This window comes from Meleagris gallopavo, chromosome 25 (genome assembly GCF_000146605.3).
Source record: "Meleagris gallopavo isolate NT-WF06-2002-E0010 breed Aviagen turkey brand Nicholas breeding stock chromosome 25, Turkey_5.1, whole genome shotgun sequence".
NCBI classification, from domain to species: domain Eukaryota; kingdom Metazoa; phylum Chordata; class Aves; order Galliformes; family Phasianidae; genus Meleagris; species Meleagris gallopavo.
The window spans coordinates 2973000-2986109 of NC_015035.2; the positions used below are offsets into that span (position 1 = coordinate 2973000).

General features: G+C 50.6%; 1 protein-coding gene across 1 annotated transcript; it reads left to right on the forward strand.

The window, feature by feature from the left end:
- Positions 1-2954: 2954 nt before the first annotated feature.
- Positions 2955-12991, forward strand: STK40 (serine/threonine kinase 40). The gene is made up of 9 exons (XM_010723348.2): positions 2955-3067; positions 4126-4245; positions 5185-5270; positions 5748-5891; positions 6869-7096; positions 7856-7908; positions 9691-9806; positions 11852-11996; positions 12277-12991. Exons 2-9 carry the CDS (start codon positions 4134-4136, stop codon positions 12485-12487), a joined length of 1095 nt encoding a protein of 364 aa, XP_010721650.1. The 5' UTR covers positions 2955-3067; positions 4126-4133; the 3' UTR covers positions 12488-12991.
- Positions 12992-13110: the final 119 nt, after the last annotated feature.

Here is a 13110-nt window from a genome sequence, read left to right on the forward strand (position 1 = left end):
TTTTTTTTACTTACACCATCTATCAATGTACTTTCACGCTGCAAACAATAGTAACATTCACGTGGTGGTAGGATTTACCCGTGTGGGTGACGTCTGTGTTTCTCCCTATCTCGTTGGGGCTGATGAGTGGGGCATTGTTAGCAGCAGCCACACCTTGCTGTAAAAGTAGTCAGCACGTGTGAGTCACACGCTGGTTGTGTGTGTGTGTGTGTGTGTGTGTGTGTGAGGAAAGTCCTGCTGTGCTGATGGATGGCTGTGCCATGCACCTAGCAACGTCAGCTGTAAACGAAAATAATCCCCAGAGCAACACGCCTCTCCCAGCACACCTCTCCCCCCTGCATTCGGGACGTGGGGCTGCACAGGGATGTGGCCGTGCTGCTGCGTGAAGGGATGAAGCTGGAATCGGTGTTTGTGTAACCCAGCAGGGAACTCCCAGCCGTGAGTCCTTGGCGAGCTCTTGTGTTGATGCATCAGAAGGGTTTGGAGCAGCCCAGCCCGCTGCCAGCTTGTGGTCACGGCGCTGGAATCCTGCGCTTTGGAGCTCCCTGCTGGGGCTGGGAAGGGATTTCCTCTCCCCAGTGGTTCTGCCCATGGAAGTGGCCTTGTCCCTGCGGGGCAGTGGTGCGTCCCCAGCACTGCCTGTGCCCGGGGCTCTGAGTGCTGTGGTTGGGCTGCAGTGAGTCCAGCTCTGTGCCTCCCCCGGAGCTCACTTGGTGCAGGGGGAAGGAGCTCACTGGGCTCTGTGTTTCCAAGAAATCAGTGACTCAGGGCTGCTGTGTGCTTTGGAGAAGGCGGCTCTTCCCGGAAGGGCTCACGGCACAGCACACGGTTTGGTTGTACTGCTGGCTCTGAGTCATCCAGAGGACTTTTTCTTTAATTGTTTGTATTTCTGTTGCAGAACTGCTGAACTTCCATAGCTTTCGGTGTTCTTTCTAGCTCTGTACCAAATGTTGCAGTGTTGGGCTCCCAAAAAACCCAAACAGATACTGCTGGGCTCTGTTATCTGCCACTGCCCCAGCGCTGTCCTGTCTCCCCTCTGTCACCCCATTTCCTTCCTTGCAGAGATCAGCTCCTCGGTAGGACTGCACCGTGGCCTTTGGCATTCACTCATCACCCCAGAAATTGTAAGCACAGACAAACCCGCTTTGTGCCCCCGTGAGATAAAGCAGCAGAAAGCAGCACCGCTGAGGTTGTGTCAGCTGTTCCAGTTCTTTAACTAGTTTCTGCGGTGCTGAGTAATCCTGTTCACACCCCAAAGGTACTATTTTTTCAGCTCCTGCTATTAACGGAGGCGGCCGGACTGCAGGACCTGCTTGTTCCTTGCTCTGAGATGCACAGGGCAGCCTTCTCCACTTGCTTTCCTTTGTTGCTGTGCTGGGCACTGGAACATTGCGTGGCAGTTCAGGAATTAGACAATTTCCATAAGCTACCTAATTAAAAGACATTCGATCTGGACCTCTAAAATTATTTGATTAACAGTTCTATTGAAGTCACGATGCAGTAGGAAGCTCTAAATGCACTTCCCCAGTAAGGTTTTGATGCAGTGCATGCACCGCACCAGAAGCCAGTGATAAATTCCTGTGTTAGACTTGCAGCCTCATTGTCTGAGCCTGCTGGTGTCACAGATGGTGGAGCGGGGGTGTGAGCAGTTCCTGCACTGGGGGGGGTGGGGAACCACCGTGTGAGCATCCATGGTCCTGCTGGGAGGGATCTCGTTCTGGCTCTTTGGTGGAGTTTTGGATACGCTGTGTTGAGATGGATTTTGCTAGTGTTGAAATGGGTTGGGTTTGTTGTTCTTTGGGGTTTTTTTTCTTGCAGTGTAAGAGCTGGGAAAGCCCAGCAGTGTGAGGCTGCCCGTGAGCACAGTGCTGCTCCTCCACGCAGCACGTCTCTGTGTTGGGATCACTCCGTTGCAGCAGGATTGGTGCCTGTGATGCCTGTTTGCTCCGTGCCCGTCGTGTTTGAGGAGGAATTCAGCGTGCTGTGATCCTCGCTGTGCTTTGAGCTGTGGGGCAATGGGCAGCTGGGTCCCAGCGTGCTGCTCCTGCCCTGAGGTGTCTCCACTCACAGCCTGGAGCGATCCTAAGCCTGGACTTCTGTGGAGCTGCTTCTCGCAGGATGCAGCACAGCTGTTTTTGTCTGTGCAGCACCAGCTTTGTGTTGCACGTGCTTCTGGCAGGGGAGCCCCTTGAAGTGAGAGCTCTGTATCAGCGCAGCTCAGGATGAAATGGATTTGTAGGCAGAAAGCAGCAGCTGGCTCAGCAGGAGGGAACCTCCCGCTCTGCATTTGTGGCTCCTACATACAGCGCCTTACACCCTGGCTCAGAGCACTCCTTCCAGCCCCGTACCAGCCTGCTGCAGCACAGCACGATCTTGCACAATGAAACCGTGGCCCTTTGACCAGTTTCCCTGCTCTAATCGGGGTTACACAACGTGCAGGAAAGGGAACAGCTCTGCTCTCTCACAGCAGCTGCCCCAGTGCTCTTCCTTTGCCCCATGACCTTCACTTAAAGCACTCTGTGTGCTCTGTGGGACCCCCGGAGCCCTTTGGGTTCTGTGGGCTGCTGTTCTTGGGGGGGGTGTAGGTGTGCCTGGGGGGGTGTAGGTGGTGTAGGCCTGGTTCTGGAGCATCAGATTTCAGTCCTAAATTTATCCTTTTAATGGGGCTGGGTGAACTGTTAGATGGTGCTGACTGTTGGTTGGTTTGAAGTGAACACAAAAGTTGTAAAGAGGAATCCACTTGCAGTGAGGATTTGTAAAACTCAATGCATCGTTCTCAGCCTTTTCCCCAAATCATTCTGTTCGAGTCCAAACTTTAAGGATCAGCTCCTGTGATGGTTTAGCAGTTCCTCCCAGCAATGAAGGCTCTGTCACAGCAGTGCTGCAGGCGGGGAGGGCAATACAGGAACACACCTGTGCCCACAGCATCAGGTGCATCTCATTTCACGTTGCAGAGCCCTCGACCTTCCAACCAGCCAGGCTTCTCCGAGGTGAGGACTCCTGTCTGCTGAGACGCTGGAAAACCTAGTTTGGGAGAAGAGTGAAGATACAGTTGATGCTGAACGACGTGAGTCCTCCAATTATTTTGTTTACCGTAACGCTGTTTGCACCAGAGGTTCCTACCCGGCTCCCATTGCACAACGCTCATTATCTCAGAGTTTCTGTGCAGTGGGGTTTCTCCGGTGGAAATCTCACTCACACGTTGCCAGCAGAGAGCAGAGGATCTCACAGGGCTGCTCGCAGTTGGATCACAGTTGGCTCAGGGTGTGGGGAGCGTTGGGCTGGGGGTGATGGGGAGCAGGGGGGAGATTTCTTGCTCAAACATCTGAACTTGTGATGGAATCCAACAGCGCAGGGGTGTAAATCCGCTGGAAGATTTCTCGCCTTATCTTTGCTGCTATCTCTGACCTTGGTGACAGATACTGCTCCCTAATGAATGCGATGAGATCACTGCTGTGTCCACAGAAAGGGTGGAGCTGCCGGAGGGCGAATGTCCCGGCTTCCTCGGCGTGGTGATTTGTCACTCTCTTCCTTGGTGAAACTTGGGGACTTTTCTTAACCAAGTGCAAGCCAAAATATTTGGTCAGCCCGCTGCAGTAACTTGTAGGGAACTCAGCAGGGCTTGGCTGGGACTTGCTCAGGGGAAGAAAATGAATCTGGGCTCAGTTCCTCCTCTCCTCTCCCCCCACCTCTCTTAGAATGAATGCACAGAACTCCCTGGGCTGAATCAGAAGGAGGCACCCATGCAAAGGATAACTGCAGCATTAGTTTGGAATGTGTTAATTGACAGACTTGGTTCTTGCTGTAAAGCAAGCTCTCGTTATTTTCACTTGTTCCCACTATGTCTCTCAAAGCTCTGTTCTAGGAAACTTTGCTTTGAATAACGGAGCTGATTTATACCTTCAGCGTGCATCCAGCCTCCAGCCCACAGCTGCTCTATCAGTAAATGAGCCATATTTGTTGGTTGCTGGGTTTTTTTGGTTCGTTTTGTTTGTTTCCTTTGCAGAAGGATGAGCAGGCAGAGCAGCACAGCAGTAAGCAGTAGCTTTCCCATGTGAAATAAGGGGTAGTATAAGGAAATTAACTCAGTTGCTCATCAAAATGTGATCTTTTCTCTCTTTCAAGAGCCAAGGATGAAGCGGCGAGCATCAGACAGAGGAGCTGGGGAAACATCCACTAAGGCAAAAGCTCTTTGTACAGGGATCTCTGGAAATAATGCCAAGAGAGCGGGCCCTTTCATACTGGGTAAGCAGAAGGGGTTTTCTTCATCTTTCGTTTTCAGATTGCTGTTGATGGCAAAACTGAAAGCAGAAGGCAAAGCAGGGTGTAAATTAGTGCCTCGCAGCTGGGCAGCTCCCTTGGCATCACTGGGCAGCAGTCGTGGGGCTTCTGTAGCCAGTCAGCCAGGGACGTGTGTAGCACCAACACAGCAAGGCACGTGTGTCTTTGAAGATAAACATGAACCCTTGCTCCTAATTTTGATTTTCTTGTTTTTTTAAACTAGATTCTTAAACTTTGTTTAAAAGCAAATTCAGGAAGCTTTTTGGCCAGAGCTCTGGGGATAGGTTTAACCCAGTTTGCCTGAAACATGCTATCAGACAGCTCAGTAACACAGTGGTGACTGTTACAGGGGGTGTATGCCTGGGCAAGGCTGCTCTGCTGGCTTTGAGAGCTGCTAGAGCAGTTGCTAGTTTGGAACTAGTTACACAAAGTGCTAAAAAACGATGGATTTTCAGCTGGAAAGCAGCAGCAATCAGTTAGCTGACTTGACACAGAGTGTCCTCTGTTCATTTTAACTTGCAGCGTGGAGTGATGCATGTGCCTGAGAGCCCCTGCAGAGGAGGTGGTTGGGTTGGAGGAGTGGTAGCAGCAGTTGCCAGGGATGCTGTTGGTGTATGATGTAAAAGTCGTATGGTTCAGGCATACAGAAATGTGAATTCCACAGCATAGCTGTGATTTTTCTTTTTTGCTTAATGGTTCTGCAGTTAACAACTTAAAACACTATCCACAGTGGTTTCATTTTTGTCTTTAGATCGTGGTTTGCAGAAGGACTCTTGGTGTCCTGAAAAAAAAGGAGCTTGATTTAAGCTAACGTAAACTGTGTGACACTTGGATACTGATGTAACCCTGAATTAGTCATTGCTGCTTGAGGAAAACAAGTCTGTTTTTGCTTTGTGCTGTCAGGTCCACGTTTAGGTAACTCCCCTGTGCCAAGTATTGTTCAGTGTTTGGCAAGGAAGGATGGGACAGATGACTTTTATCAGCTAAAGGTAAGCAGAGTGCAGGGGCTCCAGCTCTTCTCTAACTCTTGCTCTCATGACAGTGCTTGGTGCAGCGTGGTGCAGGCTGAGCTGAGGGAATTGGCTGCTGAAACCCTCAGCAGGGCAGCTCTGCAGGCATCGCTCTGGGCTCGAGTTTAGCTCTGAGCTGAGGCTCTCCTGGGGCTCTGCAGTGCTCTCCCTGGGGCCTTTGGTCTCCTGTGCTGCCCCAAAGCAGGAAGGGCCTCTTGGGGTATTGGCAGAAACCACATGAGCCTCTTTTGTGTTATTCAGGCTCATGCTCTGCATTCTGTGCGGCTCTTAGTTCAGACAGGCTTGTCTCAAGTGCACAGATACCAGAGTAATTACACCCAACTGTTAAGTATCCATGTGATTACCTAAAATGCGAGAGAGCTTTGGGGGCATTTGTTTTTCCTTTTCTTTTTTTTCTTCTGGGAGTTGTAAAAGTCTTTTTCCTTTTCCCTGAAGATTCTCACCTTAGAAGAAAGGGGGGATAAAGGAATAGAAACACAGGAAGAACGACAGGGCAAGATGCTGCTGCACACGGAGTATTCTCTCCTTTCCCTGCTCCACAATCAGGAAGGAGTGGTTCATCACCATGGGCTCTTCCAGGTACAGCTGCTCACGATGCAGCTCAGGGCAATGCTGGTAATTGCTGCTGGCTCGAGCTGCTTTTGTGTGTTGTGCAGTTGGTGCTGACCCTCTTCTGGTGCACAGAGAGTTTCCAGCACACTGAGGTTCCTCAGCGCTGCTTCAAACAAGCACATCTGTGACATGTGTGTGAAGAGCCTTTGGGCTGTTCAGTATGATATAACAGGGTTGGGATTTGGGAAGTATGAGAACACTGAAGACTGGGCAGGTGCTCAGCACACCCTCTGATACTCACAGTTTGACAGTGACTGCTGTCATACTGCACCTGGAGCCTGTAAACCTTGTGTAATGACGTTTATGGGCTGCCTCCCTGCTTTATTAACTCCCTGCAAATTAACTCGTGCTCATAGAGCGCCCTTCAGAACTGAGGTTGTGTTTTCTGGTCTCTCTGCTGCTTTATGATGGCTGATAAGGAGGAGTAAAGTGCCAAGGAACTGTTTTGGTGTGTTAAAATGAACCAGTAAATGTGCTGATCAGCATCCCCAGTGAGTGAACGTGCTGTTAACACCTTCAGGGCTGCTCGTGGATAGGAGTTGCCACTGGGATGCTGGTATTGCTTTGCATGCTGGTTTGCCAGCAGACTTTTCACTCCAGGCTGTCTGTGCTGTATCTTAAATAAAGGAAACGTCCGATTTGGTTGTGTCCTGCTTAGTGCTATGAAGGATCTGCTAATTTTTCTGTTTTTCTGCTTATTAATGATCCGTAGTGTTCAGTCTGTGCTGCCACACAGACTGCTGTACGCATGTAAGCAAAGAGCACAGACTTTCTCTGGCTTCTTCAAGCAGAGATCATGCATCATCTCTCTGAAATCCCCACTTGGGACCAAGATCAAGCCCTGTAATTGCTTCCACTTATTCTGGGATCAGCCTGTATTTATTTTCTGGTTGCTCTGTCTGATAGCTGCCTGAACCATTGCTCATGTGTTTGCCTCCCTGCAGGACCGAGCTTGCGAAATTATAGAAGATCTGGAAGCCAACAGAATGGTCAGAAAAATGAAGAAGCGCATTTGCCTTGTGTTAGACTGTCTCTGTGCTCATGATTTCAGCGACAAAACAGCAGATCTGATCAATCTGCAGCATTATGTGATTAAGGAGAAGAGGCTCAGCGAGCGAGAGACGGTTGTGATATTTTATGACGTGGTACGAGTGGTGGAAGCATTACATAAGGTGAGATCTTTCCCTCTCAGTGCTGGAAGACTTGATTTTCCCATGTTAGATACCTTAAAACTTCCTCGTGTGGGCGGTGGGAAAGTTGCAAAGGATGGAGCTGTGTGTCAGTAACTGTGTTCTGTGTAAGCCTTCATGCCCCAAGCCATGGGAGCTTCCCCTCTCCTTCTCAGTGATGATGTAGCATGGAGAAGGGCCAGCTGGGCTCAGTGCAGATCAGGTGAGCTGTGAACCCAGAAAGGTGGTGGTTGAGGAAGAGAGCAGAGGCTGATCAGCTGCAGGAGGCACTTCAGGCTGTTTCCCTTCGAAGCACGACACATCTCACTGTCAGAATCGATTCTGTTGGGTTCAAGCTCAAGCTGAGTTTGCAATCTGTCTGTATGAGTCCCTGCAACAAGAATAGATTGTGCTGCTGTTTGACCCTGTGCTCTATTGAAAGTTTCCATCTTTAAGCCTGGGCACTGGTGTTCCAGGCTTCTTGGTGTCATGCATTTATACTGGAATGACTTCAGGTGTTGTAGTTATTTTAACATAGCCGTCACTCAGTGTTCTGCTATATATTAGAACCAGCTCTGCCTTCCTTAATTTACATCTAAAAGAAATTGTCTGAGAAGGTGACTGTGTCGCACCTGTATTTTTCTAGTCTGAGAAAGAAGACAGCCTCATTTCAAAAAAAAAAAGATGCTGAATGCTTTTATGTAAGCATCAAATTCAGACCAAAATGCCTTTGCTCATGTTATACAATTATGTATTTTACAGAAAAATATTGTGCACAGAGACTTGAAACTAGGAAACATGGTGCTAAACAAAAGGTAAGTGTGCTGGAGAGTCCCTTTGTGGATCCTACCCTGAAGCAGATGTTTCTGTAGGAACAAAGCTGAAGGCACTGCAGATTGAGAGCACTCTGTGAGAAGGCTGAGGGACTTGGAAATGAGCTGCATGAAAATACGGATCCAGTTCAGAGTTAGATAAGCTAATCTCCAGCAATGAATCGAGCCTGATGTAGGCAGTTCTGTCTTTGTAACACTTGGTGACCTCTTGTCAGCATTTCCTGTTGGATTCTGGCTTCTGAAAACTAGGTTTTGTAGTAATCCAGAAACCTGTAAGAGAAATGGTTCTGACAAAAAAGAAGGAACTGAAACATGTGAAATGGTTCTGTTCGTGTCATTCACTTCCCATCGTGCTGCAGGAATCCCCAGCGCTGCAGTCTGCACTATAATCACAGCACTGTTAAATCTCTGGCTGCTCTGCTGCTGTGTTTTTGCTAGCAGCAAAATATTTACTTATCTAAACAAAGTTCTTCTGTCTGGATGTGCTGTTGAAGTGGCTTCCTTGTTCCCATCAGCTGCTTGGTGCAAGGCTCAGCACAGCACAGAGATGCACCCATAGGATGCAGCCGAGCTGGGCTGCACTGCTGGGTGCTCCTTGCAGCTTTGTGTGTCTTATTTGTGCAGTTACTCAGCTGGCAAGCTGGTTCCAGTTCAGAGACGTTGCTGTATTCTTCAGCATTACATTACTGGCTAAATATTTTGCACTCTTCTTAGGAATGAGTGGAATCCCTCTTTTCACACTGTCTGTTTTTGGTTTGGTTTTTTTTTAACTGTGGAATGAATAAAAGCTTGCAAGGCTTTGGGTCCTCAGACTCCCAGTCTGCAGGAAGCAAGTGGATCCTCTGTGTTTGCAGCTTGCTTTGCTCTTTTTCTCCTCCCTAACACTGTTTCAAAGCAAGCAGGTTTTGCCTACCGAGGTTGAACTTGTTGCTCTCCCCACCCCACGCCCAACAGGTGGTGCTTTGTGGGGTCGCCTCCACAGTGAGATTATTTTTATGCAGCTACTTCAAGAAAAATCTCTTCTGCTTGCTTGTTTGATGCCTCCTTGCTAGGAGCAGGCAGGTAAAGGATGCTTCCTTAAAGGATCCCTGCAGAACTCCCCTCCTTCTGCAGGCAAAGCATGCAGTGCAGATACCTGCAGGCAGAGCTGCGTGTCAGCTGTGGTGGAACAGCTGCAGGCTGTGAAGCAGTGAACGGTCTGGAAGGGTGGGTGAGGGTCACACTGAGTGACTGAATGAAAGGAAGCAGCCCTGAACATCCCAATGTCCTTCAGAACAGTCGGTCTCCTAAGTCAGCCTTTCCCAAACGCCACATTGCTGTTCAGCCAGGGAGCTCCTCTGACAGTCGTAGCTTTGCACTTCTGAAGCACAAGTCTGTCCGCCTTAATAAGCAGCTCTCTGTTGGCAACCCACACTTGGCTTTATTTCACTTGTCTGTTCGATTTGTTGGGAATACTTCTTGGTTATTTTGACTGACTTAATTCATGCTTTTAGATTCCCGTTGTGTGATATTATTCAAGAACACAGAAGTCGGTGTTTTTTCAAGAATAGAGGACAATTTTTCTGCTCAGTCCAGCGAGTTGCACATTAAGAGCCAAACTGAGTGACACGGAAGTTGAAATGTAGTGGTAATTCTAGAATGAGTTCACTTTCCCTTGAAAATTTTATTATTTGCTGCTGCCAAACCCATTCTTACAGTGTAGGGAGGCTTCCTGTGACCCACTGCACACGCTGCTTGTTCACCCATCCCTCTGCTTCTTCCCAGGACTCATCGGATAACCATAACGAACTTCTGCCTGGGGAAGCACCTGGTGAGTGAGGATGACCTTCTGAAGGACCAGCGGGGGAGCCCTGCCTACATCAGCCCCGATGTGCTCAGCGGTAGGCGTCACCTCCTTCATGCTGGGAGTTCACAGCCCTGCATAACACATCTTTCACTTATTGTGGCTCTTAACCCTGCTGTGAGGGCAGCTGATCCCAGGCATGGCCTGAGCTGCAGATGCTGCAGCAGCTCTGTGTTCCCTGCAGGGATCTGCTGACCCTGTGGGCAGCTGCTGGGCTGACTGCGAGGAGTTGCTTAAAAATAAAATGATCAGGCCAACGTTGTCCTTGGCCTGCAGCTTGTCTGCTCCTGAGGAGGGGGAAAGCAGCTTTCCCAAATGTCCTCGTGGCATTTAACTGTTCTCAGTGCCTGGAACTTCCAGCAGCAGATGGGGTTCCTGTTCAGCTGCTGCAGTAGATTCTGTAAGCAAAGTCTGCCCTGCTGGCTGTGTGCTGCCTGTAGCTGAGCAGTGGCTCAAGCAGACACTGGGCTTCTGGGTTTGCTCTCGTCCAGCTGAGCTGACCTGTGGTGTTGGTGGCTGCATTTACAGCTGGCACAGTGCGTTAGAAGTTTCTCTCCACGTAGACTCTGGTTACTAAGCATTAGCTCACATTGTGGAGTCTTCCCACTGACTGCAGATCAAATTGCTTTTGTTTGGAGCTGTCTGGCTGCAGGGTCTCACGTGTTAGGATGGGAAACTGCCTAAAACCTGAACACCAGCAGCGAGTGTTCCTGTGCCAGTCTGCAGTGCAGGGCAGCAGCCCTCACAGAATCCTTGCCATTCTTTCTCTTGCGTGCCTAGAACACTGAGAACACCTCTGCAGAAGATTTGAGTCATCCCTTACCAGTCTGCAGTGTCCCAAGCAGTCCTATATGGGAGATACCCTCAGAGGGAGCTGGTCTTTTCTGCTCGGTGTCCAAGACCCAGTAGGCCAGCCCAGTAAACTCACTCTCAGGTTTACAGGCAGCAGCAGCAGCCAACGTTAACTGAGCTCTTCCATCACCATCTGCCAGGCAGGTCTGAGGCTGCTTCCCTTCTCCTCCTAGGCCAGGAAGGGAGGCAGAGGCTGACAGGGAGGTGGAATTCATGCTTTTTGCAGGCCTTTCCTGTTCTGCAGGATATCCTGAGGCCCCTGGAACCAGATGGGTGATGCAAGCCAACTGCTTTGCAGGAGTTCGGAGCAGTTGCTGCTCAGCTGGAGGGTGTCTGAAGGATGCACAGAGCTGCTCCTTCCTGCCAGCCTGGGGTACCACACAGCCCTGCTGGCCTGCTGTCAGCAGCCAGACTGCATCTGATGGCTTGTGCTGGTGCTTTGAATGGCCTCTGTGCAGTTGCTGTGGGGCTCCTGTGTGCCTCAAAACTGCCCCAGAGTGGCTCAGTCTGCAGGTTCCCTCTGGAGGCAGAAGTTACTTGGGGACATCTCAGGCTTCACCATCTGCAGAATCTGAGCATCCCTCTGTCTGTGTTGCTAATACTCCTGTGCAAGGGGAAGCTGAAAAGCCTGGAGAATTAATCATTGTTTTAGTTGCTGGGAGAAGCTGTCTTCTGTGAAGAGATGGCTTGTGTTTTATGGCTGCCGAAATGTCACCGCAGGAAAAGCTGGGGGAGGAGGGAGAGGTGCCTTTTTTTTGAGCGTATAAAGCGGAGAATAATTAGTACAAATAACAAATGCTGCAGCAGTGACTCACTGCGTGAGTCAGAGGAAGTCGTTCCCTCCATCCTATGCTGTGGTGCAGCACTGGAGTTTAAGTTCTGAGCCTCACGCACGCTTCTGTTGGCTGGTTTGCTGTGTGCTCAGTTTGAGCAGCACATCCACTGCACGGCTGCCAGGTGGGCAGGCTCCCTGCAGGCATGCTGCTGGGTGTCAGCGCAGCAAAATGTGCCCGAGTTCTCATCTGTGATGGCAGCAGAGCTGTGTGTGTGGAAAGCCCTCCTGGTAGAGGAAGGGTTGGCAGCTGCGCTCTGCCTGTTGGCACCTTCCAGAAGTGCCTGGTGCTGCTGTATGAGGGTGTAACGCTTCGAAAGGGGAGGATCACATATTGGGCTGCTCCATGTGCTGCAGAGTAACCAACCCTGGTGCTTTCACCTCTTCCCTCCCTGCAGGTCGGCCGTACCGTGGCAAACCCAGCGACATGTGGGCGCTGGGCGTCGTGCTCTTCACCATGCTCTATGGCCAGTTCCCCTTCTATGACAGCATACCTCAGGAGCTCTTCCGCAAAATCAAGGCTGCCGAGTACACCATCCCTGAGTGAGTACCACCTTTAGCCCCCTCCCCCACGGGTGGGCTCAGCCCCGGCCCCCGAGGTCACAGCTGATGTGAGTGCAAAGGCTGCAGGAGCCAGCTGGGAAGCAGCAGCAGAGCTGGGACGTGCTGTAAGAGTGAGGAAGGCTTCGTGCTGCAGGGCTGGGGATTCAGCTCTGGGTTAATTCTGTCTCTCTTGGCTCAGAGCTCTTGTAGCTCTGACCCACGCTCCTGCTGCTGGCACTGCCCACCTCAGACCTGGCTTCACCACACGTTCTCTCCCCAGGGATGGTCGGGTCTCAGAGAACACTGTGTGCTTGATCCGAAAACTGCTCGTCTTGGATCCGCAGCAGCGCCTGACAGCTTCTGAAGTGCTGGATTCTCTCAGCTCCATCATAGCATCCTGGTATGTTGCAGAGGATGAGCTCCTCGAGCTCCAGCTGCGGTCAGCACAGGGCATCAGAGGATGTGCTGTGGGAGCTGCAGAAAAGCATTAAATCCTGTATGTGAAGCTCTGGGGGCTGCTGGTGGTGCACACTCGGTGCCCGTGCTGTCACACAGACTGCGCTCATGGAGTTACAGAGCACTGCTGGGTGCAGGAGGGCTTTTGTTGCTGTGCTCCCCAGCTCACCCCATATTTGACTCTTAAATCTGAGTGGTCAGGAATATCACACACGTACATGCAGCCAAATCTAGATGCTTCCCGTAAGCTCATGAGGGGCTCTGCACTGCCCCTAAGTGTAAGCAAGCAGATCTCCAAGAAGAGAAGAGCAGGAGACACTGCTACAGAGGAGCACTCTACATTGCAGGGTGAGAGGCCTTTTAAGGATAAATCTGGTGCCAGGACTGGCACGGACAACAGACAGAGAGGTTCCAGGAGCACGCTCCAGCAGAAACTCATCCCGACAGTCTGTGATTTGTGCAGCCCTCTCCCCAGCCCTGCGACCTTCTGTCTGCTCCGAGCAGCACAGCCAGGCCAAGTTCTTGTTCTGCTTGTTGAGTCAGCTGCTCAGCCTGTGATTTTTGGAGCTGTGGCTGTTTTCTCTCCCACCTATGCAAGGCGTTAGTTCCACATCCTGTCTAAAAACAAAAAGCAAAACCCTGGGGGTGGGAGGTGATG